At 63.7% G+C, this 19,926-nt stretch overlaps 1 protein-coding gene across 1 annotated transcript; it reads left to right on the top strand.

Annotated features, from left to right (window-relative positions):
* The first annotated feature begins 2,912 nt into the window (after positions 1-2,912).
* Positions 2,913-18,627, top strand: Gga1 (golgi associated, gamma adaptin ear containing, ARF binding protein 1). Its single transcript, XM_048355816.1, is given in 19 exon segments — positions 2,913-3,146; positions 6,190-6,274; positions 7,229-7,283; positions 7,285-7,305; positions 8,047-8,145; positions 8,967-9,090; positions 9,440-9,540; positions 10,340-10,388; positions 10,391-10,419; positions 11,704-11,850; positions 11,934-12,015; positions 13,366-13,473; positions 14,046-14,198; positions 16,136-16,200; positions 16,510-16,664; positions 16,744-16,931; positions 17,234-17,403; positions 17,559-17,669; positions 17,765-18,627. Coding segments are annotated over 19 exon segments (1,896 nt in total). The 5' UTR covers positions 2,913-3,103; the 3' UTR covers positions 17,876-18,627.
* Positions 18,628-19,926: the final 1,299 nt, after the last annotated feature.

The raw sequence follows: 19,926 nt of genomic DNA, 5'->3' as shown, positions 1-19,926 counted from the left end.
CCCTGGAATTCAAGCCCTAGTACCAGTCCTAAAATAACAATAATAATAATGGTTTCCCATTTCATGCCCAGCGAGGCTCCAGCTTCTGTTCCTCCTGCTGCAGCGCTCACTCGGGCTCTGAGGGGGGACAGCCGGCAAGCCCTCCCCACCCCTGCTGGTTCTGCCATGCTACACAAAGGCATTCATCTTTCCCACGCACATTCATACAGGAGGAAGTGTTCTCAGCTCTCCTAGGGTTCCTGGCTAGGCCTGAAATAAAACTGACAGCTACACACAACAAGGAGAAAAGTGTAACTAATGCACTTGATCAACATGACATGGGATGAGCCAAGAGAAGGGCGGCCCAATGACCCACCCAGGGGAGCTATCGTGTTTATGCTTCTGTTTGGTAAAAAGAAAAAAAACAAAACAGTGCTTACAAGTTGCATTTGCTGCAAAGCAGCCCCCTTACTTGGGCCAGTGTACTAACTCCTAGTGGAGACAAGTTGCCATCTCGGCTCCATCTTGGGAGTCAGGAGGGACAGGGCTGATGAATATTATCTTCCTCACAAAGTGTAAGGTCCACCCCGGGGAGGACTCCATGCAGATGCCCCCCCCACACACACACCTGTTTAAGTCTGTACCCGGTACCTGAGTTACCCAGGTAACTGGCACACCAGAAGCGGTTACCTCCTGGTTCTCTGAGGTTACATCCAATCACACGGCCAGATCTCTCACCTTTCCCTATATAATCAGACTCAGCACGAGTCCTTGCTTTTTCCTTTTCTCTCTTGCTCTCTTCTTCTGCCTCCTGTGTCTCCCCACACCTCCATCTTGCGTGTGCAGGCCGGAAGTTTGCTTTCCTCTCAATAAACTCCTTTCCGCCGAACCTTACACAAAGGACTCAAACTACTCCCAAGGAACAGATCAGCAGTGACTCAGACGCCCACCCCTTGTGAAAGACCAGGGCCGTCTAATTCTGCTTCGCCAGACGCTGCTAGGGGCAATGGTTCATACCTCTGACCTGAGCTGCTCAGAAGGCTGAGATCTGAGAATTTGTGGTTAGTAGCTAGCCTTGGAAAGAAAGTCTGTGAGACTAGCATCTCCAATTAATCAGCAAAGAGGCTGGAAAGTAGAGCTGTGGCTCAAGAGTGCCAGCCTTGAGTGGGAGGAAGTTGAGGGTCAGTGGCCAGGGCCTCTCCCCTCCACTGCTGCTTGTCTTTTTTAGTGGATGAGTTACAGTTGAGTGGTTGTTCCTAGCATGTAGAACTCCTGGCATGGGCCTGTAGCCCTGAACTCCAGTGACAAGGACAATCATGGAGAAATGTGAGTGAACCAAAGGGCAATGTACTGGAGGGGCTGAGTGGGGAGGCCCAGCAAGTCCTACCTGTGCGCCTGGCTTTCTACAAGTCTTTAAAAAGATTCTGGCAGGTGCTGAGGGATCAAGCCTATAATCCTAGCTACTTAGGAGGCTTTGATCTGAGGATTTAAGTCCGAAGCCGGCCCAGGCAGGAAAGCTTGTGAGGATCTTAACTCCAAAAAGCCGGACGTGGACCTATAGATCAAGGGCTAGAGAGCAAGCATTGAGCACAAACAAATGCTTAGGAACAGCATCCAGACGCTGAGCTCAAGCCTCAGGACAGGAGGAAAAAAAAAAAGGGCATGATGCCTGTAATCACCCCACTTGCTTGGGAGGCTGAAGCAGCAGGCTCTTGAATTTAAGGTCAGCCTGGGCTCACTCCACCTCCCCCCCCACCCAAGAAAAAGTCTCTTAAGAGTATGGGTCCCTCCCTAAATCAACGCAGTAAGTAAATGCAGCTTGCATTTTATTTCACTAATAGTTTCAGTAACAAAGAAAGCAAAGCACGGAGTACATACTAAGGCTTTTTCCTTAGATGCAGTGAACATACGTATCACTTTTCTGCATAATTTTAGTGGTTGAATTTGGGAGGGGTGGGGGGGACTGACCCCGATGAGGTCACTGCGGTTTTTCAAGGTCACCCACCGAGGCGAGGACGGTCCAGTAGAACCGGATTCCCGGGTCTCTCGGGCTTTAACCCGCAGCGGGGCCGGGCTCCAGCGGGCGCGGCGTCCCGGGCCGGACCCGACCGCGGAGGAGCCGAAGGTGCAGGCCGCCTCCCGGGAGGGGTGCACACACCGGAGGGTCCCGATCGCCGCTCAGCCGATCCACCCGGACCAGAAGGCCCCGGGAGGGCCCCCGACCCTCCGGAGCCCCAGGCGGGACAGAACGTGGCCGCCCTTCTCCTCCGAGCCCCAGTTCGGGGTGGGCGGGGCGCGGTGCGGGGGTCAGGCTCTGCACCCGCGCCCTCACGCCCTGACTCCGCGGACCAGAGACTAATAAAAGGCGCTCAGAAGCCGGGCGCCTGAGGCTCACTTCCCAGCAACTCTGGAGGCTGAGATCTGAGGATGGCGGTTCGATGCCAGCCCGGGCAGGAAGTCCGTGAGCCTCTCCCGTTCACGATCCGGAAGCCGGAGGGGCGCTGTGGCTCGCGCAGGACGCTAGGCCCTGAGCACAGAGGCTCGGGGACGGCGCCACACACACACAGAGTGCTTAGAACAACGCCGGGAGCCCAGCGGATACAAGCCGGGCCTCGCTCAGCCTCACCATTCTCCTAACACCCTTCTAAGCGCGCCTCCCTCCCTCCCTCCGGCGCCCGAGCGGAAGTCCCGCCCGCGGCCCCGGAAGTGACGTCACGCCCCTCCGAAACATGGCCCCGGAGAGTTCTTCCGGAAGCGGTCACTGGCATCTCCGTGACGCCGCACGAGTTAGAGCGTCCCGCGGGGTTTCCATGGTGCTGCCCTCGGCCCCGACTCTCACCGCTTCCTCGCCCGCTTAAGCGCCGGGAGCGGCGAGGCCGGCGGCGCGTCCCTGCCGCGTCGGGGCCGCCCCCCGGGGGAGGAGCCGGAGAGCGGGCGACGCTCTGGGCCGCCCGCCCGCGTGCGTCTCTATGGTGCTGCGCGCTCCCGCGCGCCGCTCCCGCGCCCGCGCCCGCGCGCCGGGGCGGACGCTGCCTCTTTAAGCGGCGGAGGGCGGCGCCGCGGAGGTCCCGCGAGAGCGGCGGGGGGCGGGGGGCGGCGCCGAGCCGGGGGGCCCCCGAGGCGGATGGAGCCAGCGATGGAGCCCGAGACTCTGGAGGCGCGAATCAGTGAGTGTCCGGGAGGGGCGCGGGCCGGACCGGAACCGGAACCGGGGGCGCGAGGCAGGCCCCTTCCCGGCGGGGGCGGGGTACGCGGCGCCCCCTCCTCACGCCCCGCCCCCCCCCGGCCAGGAGGGGCGGCGCCCCGTCCGACCCTGGCGCGGAGGACCACCCCGCTGGGACCCGACACCCGACTCCCGGGCCACGACCCCGATCCCCTGGGGCAGGGAAGGCGAGGACACCCCCCCCACACACCGGAGACCCCCCCACCCCCTCCCCGTCCCGGACTGCTCTGCCGAAGAGCAGCCCCCCAAGCCTATACGCGGAAGGAGCTGGCGAACACCCCCCTCCCCACCTCCCGGCTGCGCCTGGACTCGGGGCGGGGGGGGGGGGGGCGGGAGGGAGGGAGGACCCTACTTCTCAGATTTCCCGACCTGAACCCTTCTGTCCCGTCCTGTGCCTGGCACGGAGGAGACGACCCCGGGCCTACTTCCTCTCCCCTTTCTGAACCCCCAAACCCTGGCCACCCCGTGAGATAAACTCCTAAACCCTAGGCTTGGGAGGACTCCTGTCTCAGACTCCATGAGTAACAACTCCCAAGTTTACTGTGGCTTCCCCAGCTCAGTCCTGCCCGGCTGGATTCCTTTCTCAGCTCTTGCCTAGCTTCCTGCGAAGGCCTCTGCACCTCTTCCTGTCTTCACAGACAGATTTCCTCCTCCCCAGGCTCTGGGCCCCCCAGACCCACCCTTCCTCCACTCGTGCCCCAGTGGGAAGAGGATCCTCAGTTCTCTTCAGTTCTTGAAATCCCACTCCTGGACTCTTCCCCTCAACGCTTGATCTATCTGCCTCTCTCCAGGTCTAGTGACAGCTCTCTCTCCTGGTCGGGCTGCTCAGCAAAGAAGCTGCTTGTTCTACAGAGCCGCAGCCCAGACTCCTGCTCCTTGCACAGCAGGGATTTGTACTGGGTGGTTAGGGGTCATGGTCAGCACCTTTGAACAGAGTTGAACGCCAAGGGTGACTTTGAAATCACACCATCCCCAGGGATATATCTGAGTCAGGCGGGCCAGTGGAGTGGGTTCCACAGGCCACAAGTGTCCAGGTCATGAGCAGCTTGGGGGATGGGAGGGGCCCTAGCTGACTGATCTAGGAGGGGACTTCAGGATTGATGCTCGTTCTAGGTGCTACGAAACAAGTCTCGGGTACGGCCTGGATGGGGGAGCTCAGTGGAAGAGCACTTGCGTGGTTTGCAAAGGCCCTGTGTTCCCATCGTGGCAGTGGGTGCAGGGACAGTCTCTAGTGCAGCAACACTGGGTACTTTTAGAGAGGCCAAAGAGTCCAGAAACAGGCTGAAGCTGGAGACACCTGCCTCTGGCCAGATCCTTCCCCCAGCAGAGGGCACAAAGATGCGGTTCAGCGATGGAGGTCAGGGTGTAAAGGGTCACTTGTGGCAAGGTCAGCGATGGCATTGTCACCACTATTGAGAAACACCTTCTTTCCTGTCTCCCTAAGTACTCCCCAGGTGGAATTAAAGGGGCTGGGGACAGGAGTGGGGAGGTCTGGGCAAGACCCTTGCTTTAAGGCATAGGCGTGGGAACCAGTGGTTCCTCCTCACTGGTTGCTGACTCCAGAACCTTCTCCACAAATCTACTTCCCCACCCTGACTCAGGCTCCCAAGTCTTGGATACTGTAAGGGACTTCCTGTTTTGGGTTCTTTCTATCCAAGTGTCATCAAGTAGACAGTGTTCCACCTCTCCCCCCCCCCCCCAATCCTCCTTATCTCCCTTTGTATTTTGGCTGTACTTGGTTTGAACTGGGTCTGGTGCCTTCTGGGCAGGCTCTAATCCATGTGAGCCACACCCCCAGGCCTTTTTGCTTTTTCCAGTAGTGTCACATTTAAACCTGTTTGTGTTTCCCTTGGCTTAGATGATAGGCGCCTGCCTGCTACCACACACCCAGTTGAAATGGAGTCTCAAGAACTTCTTGCTGAGGCTGGCCTAAACTATGATCCTCCTGACCTCCGCCTCCCAAATAGCCACACGGACTGAGCTCAGTGCTCAGAACTGAGCAGCCCCGGCTGGCAAGTGGGAGGCGCAGAGACCGGCTATGGGATGTGGACCATCCAGCCCGGGCTCTCCTGTGGTAGTAGCAAGGATAAATGATGTGACCCACTGATTGTTGTTTAGCCTACATTGGGGGCCAAAGGGATACCTCCTTTTGTTTGCCGCCACCCCCCCCACCCCCCCCCCCAGATCTGCCTGTCCCCGAATTCCTACTTCCTGGAACCTCACCCCTACCTGTTCCATGCTGCCCTTGTTTACTCATTCATTCATTCATTCATCCACTCCCCACTCCCTCACTCGCTGAGGGGAGATGGGTGGGTGCACAGTGACTGGAACCCAGTAAAGGACAGGCTGGAGGGGGGAAATAGAGAACTGAGCCGACACTGCCCCCCGGGCAGGAGTGGAGGCTGGGCAGGATCGCGGGAGGCGTGGGGTGGAAGGCGTGTGAGCACCTTTGCTCTGCCCTGTGCTCGCTATCTGTATCCTCTCTCCTGGCCTGTGCCAAGGCCGGCCCTCCCAGCCAGGCCTGCTCCTCTCCGTCCCTGCTGGAAGGGCGCCTCCTCCAGGCAGCCAGCCTCCCCAGGCTGTCCCGAGTCTCCCCTCGCCTGCGTCCCTGAGGTTCCTGTCTGCCTCTGCCCTTGGCCCCCTGCCAGCCACACAGCTCCTTGAGCAGGCATAGCCCCTCCTTGCCTCTGGGTCTGGGCACAGATTCCTTGAGATTACAGGGACACTTCTCAGGAGGCAAAGTGGGTGTGGCCAGTATGTGTTGGGGGTGTCCTTGGGAAGGAAGCTGAGGGAAAGCCTCAGCCAGGTATTCTTATGCCCATGAGCCATCAGCTCTGGGGCTCCGCGTTGCCAGACCGGAAATGACTGACAGGACACCTTCCTGGTGCTCAGTCACGCCCCATCCCCCCTGCCAAACCAGTTGCTGGGGGGTGGGGGGGAGACCAAGGTCCCTCTGCAGGCCGCACTGACCTCTTCCCTGTCCACAGACAGAGCCACGAATCCCCTGAATAAGGAGCTGAACTGGCCCAGCATCAACGGCTTCTGCGAGCAACTCAGCGAGGACTTGGAGGGGTAGGGGGCCCCTGTGCTGACACACCCAACATGCCTGCTGGGTGCCCTCCAGAGCCTGGCCTTGGGCTCAAACACCTGGCTGGCTGGAGACCCAGTTGCCATCCCAAATGCATGCCCACTTAGCCAGGAGAGCAGAGTGGGCCCTCCCCTGGGGTGGACCCCATTTACAGGGCAAGAAACTTGAGGTTGGGCTGGGAATGTGGCTTCATGGTAGAGTGCTTGCCTCATAGACATGAAGCCCTGGGTTCTGTTCCTCAGCACCACATATGTAGAAAAAGCCAGAAGTGGCGCTGTGGCTCAAGTGGCAGAGTGCTAGCCTTGAGCAAAAAGAAGCCAGGGACAGTGCTCAGGCCCCAGGGGCTCCATGCCCCAGGACTGGGGGAAAAAAAAAATAGAAACTTGAGGCTCAGAGAACTCAGGAGAGCACCCCCCCCCCACTTCATGTGCTTGTCAGCGGCTCGCAGCCCGCACCGCACAGAAGGCCTTGGAGCGCATTCTCAGCGGGGACTGAGGTTGGGGGCTACGGCTCCTTGCGCTTCGTCTCTACCCTGTTTCCCCTGGGGGTACCCTCGTGCGGGCAGCCCTGGGGCAGACACCGCTGGCCCCTGCGCCTGCCGCTTCGTCTGCGGAGCCAGTTTGGAGGGTGCTGCCCTCCGGGGAGGTCCCAGGGGTCTCCTCCCCACTTAGGGAGGTTAGGCAGGAAGGTGCCAGGGACACACCTGGCTGGGCATGGCCGGCGCTCAGTCCCCGCCATCTGTGTCCACCGCTGGTGACAGGTAGAGGGTGTCCGCTCCTGGGATTTCCTCCCAGGCCCCATCCATCCAGAGAGGAAGCCGGGCCTCCCATGTTGCCCCGGAGGAGCGGCCGAGGGCTGGCGTCGAGTGAGCCAGCGTGGTGCTGTGCCCGTGCCCCCTCCCCGCCAGGCAGCCCTGCCTCTGTGTTCCTCCCACCCAGGCCTCCGCTTGCCACCCGGCTGTTGGCACACAAGATCCAGTCCCCGCAGGAGTGGGGAGGCCGTCCAGGCCCTGACGGTGAGGAGGGGAGGGCACTGGCTATCCGGGCAGGCAGCGGCAGCGGCAAGGCCAAGGCAGAGCTTCTTGGGGTTCTTGGGGTTCCTGGGCTCTCTTAGAGCCCAGGGGAGCTGTGCCCAGCTGGCCCAGGGTGGAGGTCTGCGGCAGCCTCCCGGGGTCCACAACTTTCCCGGGACTCCCGGGCCTTCGTTGGGGGAGGCCTCTAATGCACCGGGACCGGTGATTGTCTACGCAGCTGAGCCGCGGCTGCCTCCCCTGAGGCAGTTAACCTGCCCGCCCCCCTTCCCCCAGTGGCTGGAGTTCCTGGCTAAAGGAGCCCCCGGCCCCCACCCTGGGGAGCGCTGCCCTTCCCACGGGGTCGGCCTGAGCCAAGAGGATGTGCGCGTGGTTGCAGCCACCCTGAACCGCTGAGCTTTCTCTTTAGTAACTGAGTCTGGACTTGTGCTGCCCCTGCGGCATCCATTCGTACAGGAGTCTGGTTTCATAGGAATCGTTTAGAATAAGGCCCCAGTAGATAAGTGCCAAGTCAAGTTCTCGAAGGGGAGAGGAGTGGCAGGGACGCCATGGAGAAGTGACAGGCAGAGGCGCAGGGGTGGCGCGTGGAGGAGGCTGGGAAAGTGGTGTGGGGTGGGCCGTCCCCTAGGAGGCGATGGGGACTCAGCATCATTCTGTCCCCCGGACCCTGGCCAGGGTGTGGAAGGGGGACTGCCCCCTGCCCTCATTCCCCCCTTCCCTGCCCAGGTGCTGGAAACATGTATGAAGAACTGTGGCAAGAGGTTCCACGATGAGGTGGGCAAATTCCGCTTCCTGAACGAGCTCATCAAAGTGGTGTCTCCTAAGGTGGGTCCCCCCCAGCCCCTGGACGGCCCTCAGGCCCTGCACAGACACAGCCTTTCTCAAGGGGCTTCCTGGCTGAGTCGGGGGACAGTGTGGACTTCTCGGAAGAGAGTCCCAGGCTGACAGTGGTGGGCGGCAGGGGGCTGCTTGGTGCTCAAGGAGCACTTTGAGCCTGATAAACGGCAGCCCAGTGGGGGGCGCTCTACCCAGGGATTGCTCCCTGCAGAACTGGCTGCAGCACCCCCCTGCTATCTGGTGAAGTCTCTCTGACCCTGCCTCCCAGGTGTGGCCTGGCATTAGGGCTTTGGCATCTAAGCCAGACCCTGAGTGACTGAGCTCGCTAGCACATGGCCATATCCCTGCTGCTGGCCTGAGCCCAAGGAGTCCTCCTGTAAGCCTGACCCTCATCCTCCCAGGAGGTAACTTGGGAGTGAAAGCCACCCCTCACAGCCCAGGCTGCTGCTGCAAACCGTTTGGGGGACCAGGGCCACCCAGGCTATTGATGGAGACAGCTTGTCTCTTCCCTGTTCAGCCTGGAAGCCTCTGGCTCCTCCTTGCTGGGTCTCAAAATTAAATAGTAGCTGGGCTGGCTAGAAGCTGGCCATGAGCTAGCTCAGAAAGCCCACCATGGTAGGGAAACTGAGTCACAGAGGGCCGACATGGACTGGGCGTGGCAGAGCTAGGAGGTAAACTGAGCCTCTGCAAGGCTGCTTGGGTGGGGACGTGTAGACCGTGGAAGCCAGAAGAGCCCCGGGAGGCAGCGGGTTGGGCCTGCAGTGGACAGGACCAGACCATTCCAAAGCATCTCCTCTGTGCCCCCGAAGTACCTGGGCTCCCGGACATCAGACAAGGTAAAGAACAAGATCTTGGAACTGCTCTACAGCTGGACCATCGGCCTGCCTGAGGAGGTGAAGATCGCAGAGGCCTACCAGATGCTTAAGAAGCAGGGTGAGGCCGCGGGGTGGGCCCCATCGGCTCTGGGGGCTCTTGGCCATGGAGGCCAGGAGAGTGCTTTCGACTTCTCCAGAACACGCAGCTGGGGGGAGGTCAGCTTTGTGGCTGTGCTTGAGGCCGGCATGGGTAGAAAACAGGTGTGTGGGGGTCAGGCTTCCCCTCGTAGAATAGCCTCAAACTACAGATGCCCAACGCTGTCTCCAGCATGGCAGGTCGGGGGTAGGCCACAGCACACCAGAGCTGAAGTGCTGCGGGACCACCGGCCTCCTCTCCCATCCCCCACGTCCCCCATCCCGGGATGGGGGGGACTGACTGTCAGCCTTCCTGACCCTGTCCACCCCAGGGATTGTGAAGTGCGACCCCAAGCTTCCCGAGGATGCTGCCTTTCCCATCCCCCCTCCACGCCCCAAGAACGTCATCTTCGAAGATGAAGAGAAGTCCAAGGTGAGGTGGGGGAGCAGCTCGAGGGGGGACTAGGCCCGCCTGGGGTGGCCCTTGACTGTCCAGTGCGCATGGCCACCAGAGGGTGACCGGCACCATGACGGAGCCCTTGGTCCCTTCAGCCCTGGGCTCCGTGAGGAGCTTGCACAGTGGGGGTGGGGGGGTGAGGAGCTTGCACAGTGAGGGGGAGGGGGAGGAGCTTGCACAGTGGGGGGGCCTCACCTTAGGAGTTTATAGGCTTTTGTTAAAGAAGCATGAGGCGCCCACCCACCAGGAGAGGCACAACTGAAGTAATCTGTGACCCAGAGGAAGAAGTGAAGCCCCTGCCAGCGCGGCCCAGCCCCCAAGGGTGGTTCCCAGAGAGACTCAGCCATAGTGGCACCCGTGGAAGACGTTTATAACCCTAGCTACTCAGGAAGCTCAGGTCTGAGGCCCATGGTTCAAAATTCTCCCATTCCCCAGCAAAAAGCTGCCCGTGGAACGGTGGTTCCAATGGTAGAGCACCAGCCTTGGGTGAAAAAGCTCAGAGACAGTGTCCTGGCCCTCAGTTTAAGCCTCAGTATCCGCACCAAAAATAAAACCCCTCCAAAACCCAGAAAGCCGTAGTGGTGTGAGGAGCAAGCACCCCTGTTGAAGCCGACTTGGCCAGGCTTGGTAGGCGTGCCGTCCGTGAAGCGTCATGGTCGGTTGCAGGTATCAGGAAATTCCCCGCCATTTCAGGAGCATTAGCAACCCACCGGCAGGAGCGGGGCGCCGGCCCCCGGCCTGCTGCTGCTCCCAGCCGCGCGCTTCGTCTCCGCAGATGCTGGCACGCCTGCTGAAGAGCTCCCATCCCGAGGACCTCCGGGCGGCCACAAGCTCATCAAGGAGATGGTGCAGGAGGTGATGACCGGGCCGGCCGCGGGGGCTGTGCGCGCACAGACAGGAGGCCCCGCGGGGACCAAAGAGCTCACAGAAGGGGGCTCCTGTGAGGCCATCTGGTAGGGGCTAGGAACGTAGCTCAGAGGTGGAGTGCCTGCTTAGCACACACCAGGCCCTGGGTTCTGCACCACCCCAAGAGACAAAGACGTCTAAGCCCCACCGCTGCCAGTGGCTCACACCTGTAACCCTAGCTACTCGGGAGGCAGAGATCTAAAGGGTGGAGATTCGAAGCCAGCCCGTGCAGGAACATCCGTGAGACTCTTAGCCAAAAGTGGAGCTGTGGCTCAAGTGGTAGAGCGCTATCCTTGAGCAAAAATAAATAGCTCAGGGACAGCGCCCAGGCCCTGAGTTCAAGTCCCAGAACTGGCAAAAAAAAAAAAAGAAAAGTGAGTTGCACCTTAAAATACACATATATGTGTATGTATATACCTGCGTGTGTGTGTGAGTAAAGCGGTGGGCACTCACTGAAAGCTTTCAGATCAGTACCTAACAGCACAGAGGCGGGGAGACCTGGTGTCCCCACTTGTGCTGCAGGCACAGGACTAACATCCGGGAACTGAGAGGTACAGCGGGGCCCGCCCCGCTGGAGCCCCAGCACCCGGATCCTCATCTGAGGTCTCCCAGTTCACTCGGGAGTGTATGTCCCAAAGAAGCTCCCCACTCATCCATTCCTTCTTGCTGGGAGGCTCGTCCACTTGTGGGCAGCCGGCGGGGCTGACCTCCGAGAGCTCCGCTGGGGTCTCCAGCGCGCTGGGAGGGTGTGTCCAGGCAGCAGTTCCGGGCCCCGTCAGCCACAGAAGGGCCGTTCTCGCAGATGTGCACTCTGCAAGGGTAGAACCTGCGGAACGGGAGAGGAGGGGAAGGGGGCCCTTCCTCGCAGTCCTCTTTACAGGCCCTGAGTCCCGCATTCTTGCCAGGCACCAACGGGCATGGGGGAGGGCACTGCCCTCCGTTCTAGCTTGTGTGTGGTGACCACGTTGCCCCCTTCACTGTCCAGTACAGAAGCTTCTCTTTTAAGAGCGGACATGGGATCCAGGGTCCCATAGGAGCACAGGTGTGGGGAGCCGGGCGCTGGCTGTCCCTAGAAATCCATTCAAAGCCTGGGGAAGAGCGCCTCCTGGAGACAGCGCCTGTCCTGAGCCGTGGGCACCGGGCGGGGCCAGCCGCAGCCAGGGCTGACGTCGCAGGCCTCGGCGCCCACCCAGGGCAGGCGGCCGTGCCAGACGCAGGCTTCCCCCTCCCCAGGACCAGAAGCGCATGGAGAAGATCTCGAAGCGCGTGAACGCCATCGAGGAGGTGAACAACAACGTGAAGCTGCTGACGGAGATGGTGCTGAGCCACAGCCAGGGCGCCGCCGCCACCGCAGCCTGCAGCGGCGAGGACCTCATGAAGGTGCGGCTGTCCCCACCCCTCCCTTCCCCGTCCTGCCCCTCCCCCCCCCAGGGCCCTCACCCACCTGCCCCCACTGCCTGCAGGAGCTGTACCAGCGCTGTGAGCGGATGCGGCCCACGCTCTTCCGATTGGCCAGCGACACAGAAGATAATGACGAGGCTCTAGGTGAGGCCCAGGCCGCGCAGGGTCAGCTCCAGACTTGTCCCTCCATCCCCTCCACTACCCGCACCCGCCACCGGCCCTGCTGGGCGCCTGCAGTTGGGCGGAGCCACCACCAGGGGGCACTCGTCCAGCAGAGAGCAGAGCCGAGACCCCGGGAGCCAGGCCCTTCTTCCCCCTGCATCTCACTGGGTGCCGGGCTGCCTGAAGGGAAAGCTGCCCCCCGCTCCGCTCCTGGTCGGCAGCCAGGGTGCCGGGAGGGAAGCGACTGTCAGCCAGAGGCCCAGTGCAGCAGTGACAGCCAGGACCGACCGAGCCTGTCCACCGCTAACTCAGCAAGGCTGGGTGTGGTAGCTCCTACCTGTACTCGCGAGCCTCCGGGAGAGGGAGGCCAGCCTGGGCAAAAAGGTCACGAGACCCCCCACCTCAACCAGTAAGGAGCTGGTGTGCTGGCCCAGCTATGGCCCAGGGCAACCCTACTTGAAAAATGACAAGCCGAGCACCAGTGGCTCACGCCTGTAGTCCTAGCTACTAGGAGGCTGGGATCTGAGGATCACGGTTCAAAACCAGCCTGGGCAGGAAAGTCCATGAGACATATCTCCAGTTAACCACCACAAAGTGGTAGAGTGGTAGCCTTGAGCAAAAGAGCTCAGGGACAGCGCCCAGTCCCCGAGGTCAAGCCCCATGACAACGATGGAGGAAAATAACGAAAGCGAGGAAAAGGGCTGGCTGTGTGGCTCAAGCAGTAAAGGACTTACTAAGCAACTGAGTGCAGTCCCAGCACTATTTGAACAAAAACAACCAGGAGCAAACCCCTCAGCTGGAGCCGGTCCAGAGCCGAGCCCGGTGGCTCTGCCAGGGGGTCCGTTGCTCGTCATTCCGGGTCCCGCACCTCAGTCAGAGCCCCCCCCCCCCAGCTCGCCCTGTCCTGTCACCTCCCACCCAGCCGCAGGCACGGCAGCAGTTCCCAGAGCGCCCGCCCACCGCAGGCCTCTGGTCTGGCTGCCCAGGTGGCCGGCTCTGCGGCGCGGGAGGGCTCACAGGGCCGGCGCGGTGCTGGGCACAGCCGTGACCAGGGCTGCCCAGAGCTGCCCCAGGAGCCTGTGGCCCTCTGAGCGGGCAGACAAAAAGCCCTGGCTGCGTTTGTTCAGACAGTGGCTAGAGGGAGGAGGGGCGGCGCGCAGGGTGGGGAAGGCATTCCTGAGGGGTGAAGACCTAGAGGAAGGGGGGCTCCCACTCAGGGATGAGATCCCCTGGTCCTCCTTCCCTCAAGGCTAGGGTGGATATGGGTGCCCGTCTCCCCCCCCCCAGGCCCCCACTCCCCCAGCCTCACCCCTTCCCTCCCGCCCATCCCAGCGGAGATCCTGCAGGCCAACGACAGCCTCACCCAGGCGATCAACCTGTACAAGCAGCTGGTGCAGGGCGAGGAGGTCAATGGAGACGCCGCAGCCGGCCCCATCCCCGGTGAGTCCCGAGGGAGCCGGGGCGGCAGGGCGCTGAGCGGGCGGCCCCTCAGGTGGTGGGGGGCCGGGCACGGGGAGGACACTGGGGGTGAAGTGTGCCGAGCCTGCAGCTGGGGGGGGAGGAGCAGGTCCGGCGGTGGCAGCGCCAGGCCCTCTCCCCAGCTTGGCACCTGTTGTGTGGAGCCGGCTGGCACCCCAGGGGCCCGAATTAATTATCTCAAAGCGGCTGCCAAGCCGGGAGGAGGAACCTCACAGACGGCTGTACCCAGGGCGGAACAGCAGAGGTCAGCCTCGGCCCCGCGGGCCGGGGGAGGCTGCTCAGAAGCCGCGTCCCGTATGCCAGCAGCGAGTACCGCACCGCCCACCGCACCGCGCTGCTCCTGGAGGCCCGCCACCCCGCGGCCTGCGGCCACGGTCGCTGGCGTCGGGGCCCCCGTGGGCGCTGCGCCGGGCACTGCCCCCCCACGCGTCCTCGTCAGCCGTGGCAGGACAGGGTTCTGAACGGAAGCACCGCCCTCAGGGTGGGAGGGTGGGGTTGCTCCTCTCACCCCAGGCTCTCCCTCCCCACCCCAGGGAGCACCTCGGCCCTGCTGGACCTCTCGGGCCTGGACCTCCCTCCTGCGGGCACCGCCTATCCGACCGTGCCTCCCCGCCCCGGCGACCAGGCCAGCCCCGAGCAGCCCAGCGCCTCCGTGTCCCTGCTTGATGACGAGCTCATGTCTCTGGGTGAGGAAGGGGCCGCGGTGTGGCGTGCCGGGGCAGGCCTCGCGGCTCGCTCCAGAGGGGCGTCCTCCGAGGCGAGGGCACGGGCTGGGCGTCAGGGCCTCCTCCTGGCTGAGCCCCGGGCAGCCCGTGCGAGGGTGAGGCCGGCCAGCCCCTCGGTCACTTTCTAACCAGCCAGCCGCACACAGCTCCGGCTGCCCCGGGAAAGCCGAGGGAGGGACGCCCCGCAACCCGAGAGGATCCGGAAGTCTTTCTGCTCCAGAGGAAGGGACGGGGGAGCTTCACAGAGGTCAGGCCAGAGCCTGAGGCGCGCCGCAGCCCGGGCCAGAGCACCAGAGCCCAGCAGGGGACCTGGCTCGTCCCCGGGGAGAGCGCGGTGGGCCCCACCGGCCAGTGGCGCTGAGACTAGAGAGAGCGGAGGGGCCAGGCCCGGCAGAGGCGTCTGAAGTGGCCGTTGTCATGCTGTGTTTTCCTGAGCCATGAGCCAGTTGAAGTGAGAGTAACCCTAACTACTCAGGAACTTGAGATCTGCGCGTCCCGGAAACCAGCCTGGGCCTGAAAGTCCCCACAAAGCCAGAAGTGGATCTGTGTGGCTCGCGTGGTAGAGCACCAGCCTTTTTCACTCAAGGCCCTGAGTTCCAGCCCTAGGATAGGCACACACACACACACACACCTACAGGAGGCTGGGGGCGTGGCCTGTGTTTAGCACTAGAAATGTGGGTGCCCTGGGCCCTCCCCCCACCGCCTTGGGCACTGTGCCTGTTGCTGTGCTGCTTTCACTCAGTCCAGCCACGCTGTGGGGGGTGGAGGGGAGGCGGGTGGCTGCCCTGTCACCTGTCACCTTACGGGGGAGAAGCAGGCTCCCAGGCTCCACCCCACACCCAGCCACCCCACTACTTGGCCCGCTGGGATCCGGCAGAGACGGAAGAGGATGCCGAGGGGCAGGGGGGTGTGCCGGGAGCCTTCAGCTCGCAAGGCAGTGGGGAACCGGAAGCGGAAGTGCCAGGCAGCACAGGGCCTGGCCCCCGAGGGCCGGGCGGTGCTGGTCCTCTGCTCTCCGTGGGAAGGGGAGGGCTGGCAGCTTGGGCTCCTCCCATCAGAGCCCCTTCCACCCTCGTCCAGGCGCCCTGCTGGCTGTTTGAATGGTTGCTTACTGCGGCCGTCTTCTGGGACAGCCATTGCTGTGCCCCCTTAAAGGCGAGGTCCAAGGGAGGCTGTCACCCCCGAGCTCTCACCCCCGAGCTGTGTGATGTGTACAGCCTCCTTAACCTCTCTGGGCGTCTACTGTCACCCCTAAGAGAGCTGAGAACCCCACGCCTACCTTTCGAGGTGGTCTGAGGATTGAGGATCTAGGGTCCCCAGTACCCCGGGGACGTGACGGGTGCCGAGGGTGGCCATAGCCGCCTGCGGTCCCAGGGGTGACCTGGGAGAGACCCAGCCGTCCCAGCCCCCCCAGAGCCTCCGCCTGCCCACCAGGGGACGCTTCCATCTGGGCCTTCCTCCTTACTGTTTCCAGGAGCCAGCTCAGATCTGGGGGGAGCCTGGCTAGGGTCTGCAGGGCAGGCGCAGGGGCAGCCCGCACCCCAGGGCTCGGAAGCACCACGCCACCCCGCGCGGCCTCACTGGCCCGAGCACCTGCGCCAGGGCAGACGTCACCGAGCACGCAGGAATGCGCGTGGCCCCTTGAGGTCGGGGGCCTCTTCCCTTCCCTCCACCTCAGCCCGGCGCCCAGCTGCCCGCCGGGGCACAGAGACAGTCCTGACTTGTGTCACCGAGCCGGCGCTGGGGCCCCGCGGAAGAGTGTGTGGGTGCGGCGGGCCGGCAGGCGCTCGCTTTCTATTTCTGCTTTACCACCGGTTCCTCCTGAAACTCAGTCGCCCCTCGAGCCCCTTGCCTCGCCCTCTCCATCCAGCTCCCTCTCCGTCTTGCTTTCCCCTCAGGCCTAAGTGACCCCACGCCCCCCTCGGGCCCAGTCTCCGAAGCCGCTGGGTGGAACAGCTTCCAGGTAGGTGAGGGAGGGGGCTGGGGGCAGCAAGCCAGGGCAAGGAAGGCCACATCTTCTCTCCCAGCGACTTCTCCTTAGCCCAGGCCTCCCTCGGGGCCGTAGCCCAGCCTTGGGGGTCAGGATGGAGGCTCCCTCTTACTTTGCTTGAGAATCATTCTGAGGATCCTTAGCCAGGCCCGGCCAGGTCCAGCCACTCCACCTCGGAAGCTGCTCTGTTCTGTTGGCTTTCCTCCGCGTCCCCCGCAGGGGTCGGACGGTCCTCAGGGCAGGGCCAGTGACCCCGCCACCCCCTCCTTCCTCCGCCCACAGTCCTCGGAGGGCCCTGAGCCCCCAGCTCCCAGCACAGACAGCCGGCCCTCGGTGCAGGCGCCCCCGCCCGCCAGCAGCGGCCTGGACGACCTGGACCTCCTGGGGAAGACCCTCCTGCAGCAGGCGCTGCCCCCCGAGGCCCAGCAAGTGCGGTGGTGAGGCTGCCTCTCCCAGCCCGCGGCCGGGCGGGGCGGGGGGGGGGGCGGCCGTGCTCACCGAGGGGTCCCCGCCCAGGGAGAAGCAGCAGCCGGCCCCCCGCCTCACGCTCCGGGACCTGCAGAGTCGGAGCGGCTGCGGCTCCCCCGGCGCCGCCGGCCTCCTCCACGCCGCGTCCCCCGAGGCCCCCGGGCCCGCGCAGCAGCCCGCGCCCACCGAGCTCTCGCTGGCCAGCGTCACGGTGCCCCTGGAGTCCATCAAACCCAGTGAGTAGGCGGGAGGCCCGGCCAGCTCTGTCGCCATGGCGGCCCAGAGAGGCCCGGGAAGCTCCGGAGACGCCCCGGCCCCCGCTCCCCCCGCCCACGTGACGAAGCCACGGCCAGCAGGTGGTGCGGGCCCCGAGCAGGCAGATGGGGGCTGGCGGTCCTCAGCCTTGCCCCCCCCCGCGGGGGGGGGGACGTCACACGGGTGGCCGGTCCCCGCCTCCGGCACAGGGCAGCTCCGTCCTCCGGCTCTGCGTGCCCTGCGCTGGGCTCGGCCCCCATGGCCGCCTCTCGGTTCTCCCCAGGCAGCATCTTGCCCGTGACGGTGTACGACCAGCATGGCTTCCGAGTCCTCTTCCACTTCGCCCGTGACCCGCTGCCCGGGCGCTCCGACGTGCTGGTGGTGGTGGTGTCCATGCTGAGCACCGCCCCCCAGCCCATCCGCAACATCGTTTTCCAGTCAGCCGTCCCCAAGGTGACACAGGGCCGGCCATGGCGGGGGGCGGGGGGGGGGGGAATGCAGGGCAGAAGGGAGCCCGAGGACACAGGCCCGGCATTCTCAGAGGGAAGTTGGGGCCCTCGGGCAGGGTCTAGGAGCCAGAACTAGCCGCGTGTGTCCCCCACCCGCAGGTCATGAAGGTGAAGCTCCAGCCGCCCTCGGGCACAGAGCTGCCGGCTTTCAACCCCATCGTCCACCCCTCAGCCATCACCCAGGTCCTGCTTCTCGCCAACCCTCAGAAGGTGAGGGGCCCCCTGCAGCGCGGGGGGGGGGACTGCTGGGGTGGGGGGGGCTCTTCCCCACTGACCCCCGCTCCTCCACTGTCTGTCTGCCCCAGGAGAAGGTTCGCCTCCGCTACAAGCTCACCTTCACCATGGGCGACCAGACCTACAACGAGATGGGGGATGTGGACCAGTTCCCCCCACCAGAAACCTGGGGAAGCCTCTAGAACAGAGGGGCTGGGGAGAGGTGGGGCAGAGGGACTGGCCGCAGTCCACCCTGGTGCTTCTCCCCTCCCTCAGGACCCCCCCAAGGACTCTTCCTCTCCCCCTTGGCCTCCCCCCTGCCGAGTCAAACCCAGCCGGAGGCTGGGCCTGGGTTTGTGCCGCAGGGGGGGCCCTGCCCTCTCCCGCGGGAGCCGGGGGTGGGGGCTGCACCTAGAAGGACTTGAGGTCCTGGGGAAGAAGCATGGCCGCCAGGCCTAGCCCCGACCCCAGCCCGGGGTGGGGTCCGCCCCACCCGTTCCTAATGCCTTATGGGAAGGCCCAGCCATAACTGGGAGGCGGCGCTGGAGCCGGACCAGCGCGGGGCCCCCCTGGAAGCCAGCGCCGGGGGGGGCCCCCGCACCTCAGCTCTTTGCACTCCGCTGTGTGGTTTGGCTCTTTGTGTTTTGTTTTCAGCGTGACCCTGTGGTCACAGTCTCAGGAGGCTGAGCCGGGGAGCCCCACCTGGTCCCTCCCGGGGCGGGGGGGCCTCCATTGCTTCAGGCTTCCTAAGGAACTATGGGAGCCCGAGGGTGACGCCCCAGGGAGCCGGCAGCCCCAGCCAGGGCTGCAGAGCGCCTCCTCTCCTCATCCGCCTCTGCGGGGGCCTGCTGTGCGCAGCTCATGTCTGTCCATCCGTCTGTCTGTGGTCAGAAGTGGGGTCCGTGTGCGAGTGAGAGCAGGAGTATTTATGAAAATAAAACAACCTTTTTCCTGACCCATGTATGCTCCTGGCTTCTGCCTCCTCTTCCAGTCTAGGGACACCCCCCCCCCCACTCTGCAGGTCCTGCACCAGGAGAGGCCATGCTGGGGGGGGGGGGGGGGCCTGGGGCTGCTGCTGCCCAATCACCAGAACCATCCCGGCTGGAGTTGGGGGGCCAGCAGGAGCCCCAGCTGCTGCCGAGGCTGAGGGGGGCCGGGGCTTTGGTGGTTCAGACTTCCTCCTGCTGTGCTCACTCCTCAAAACACAACTTCAGGGCTGCACCCCAGGGGGCCCAGCCCCGCTCCACGAAGCAGGGTGCCAGTGGCGGCTCGTGTGGGACAGGCCCAGGGCTGGGGGGGCCCAGGCCAGTGAGGGGTGAGGGAGGGCCAGCCCCAGGCTGCTCCTGCTCAGCAGGGAGGGGCTCCTAGGACCGGGGAGTCCCTCCCTTCAGAAGCCACCACCGTCCAAGCCGGGGCTCCCCAAGCTCAGCTTGGCTTCAGAAGCCCCTCCACCGGAGACGGGCTGGGGACACTTTCTGTTCCCCGTGTGAGGCCTTGCTGGACAGGGAAGTGGCCCTGGTCCCTGAGGTGCCCAGGACTCTGCATTCTGACAGGTCAGCAGCCCTCGGGCTCAGGAAGGCGCCTCCCTCCCGTCTCCAGAGCCCTCCACCCCACCCAGGCGGTGGGGCTTCCCAAACCTCCAGGCCACACTACTGGCGTCTGTTCAAGGAAGCCAAGCGCCACGGAGAGGCCTCTGCTGGCGGAGGAACCGCCGCTGCCTTCCACCCGTGTCCACGGCCCCGGCAGGCAGGAGATGCAGCCAGGCCCGGCCCAGCCCGCGCTCTGCCAGAGCTGGGGTCAAGAGTACACGCTCACCGGGGCTATCAGCCCCACCCCAGGCTTCCAGAAAAGGCCTTTTGACTTGGGGGCATGGGGTAGAAAGGAGTTGCCAGAGCCCAAGAAAGCACAGAGGCCGCGGCGTGTCAGAGCGTCACCCGAGGTGACCTCTGCTTGCGCCCCTCCCTCCACGCCGGCCACCACTGCCCCGGCCGGCCACATCCTGCTGAGGCTCTAGCAGCAGATGCCACCCAGCCACATCTCAAGGGGACTGGGGCAGGAAGCGAGGGTAAGAGGTCGGCTTTCTAGCCTGACTTCTGGTGGACTCCATAGTGAGGATAGCAAATTTCTAAGCAACTCGCACATTACCTTGTGTGACCCTGTCGGGGCTGGTGGCTCACACCTGTAATCCCGGCTACTCGGGAGGCTGAAATGTGAGTAGTTTGAAGCCAGCCTAGGAAGAAAAAGCCCCTGAGAT

The sequence above is a fragment of the Perognathus longimembris genome, chromosome 1, assembly GCF_023159225.1.
Source record: "Perognathus longimembris pacificus isolate PPM17 chromosome 1, ASM2315922v1, whole genome shotgun sequence".
Taxonomy (NCBI): domain Eukaryota; kingdom Metazoa; phylum Chordata; class Mammalia; order Rodentia; family Heteromyidae; genus Perognathus; species Perognathus longimembris.
The sequence above is the reverse complement of the archived record's forward strand: the minus strand, read 5'-3'. Positions and strand labels throughout refer to the sequence as shown.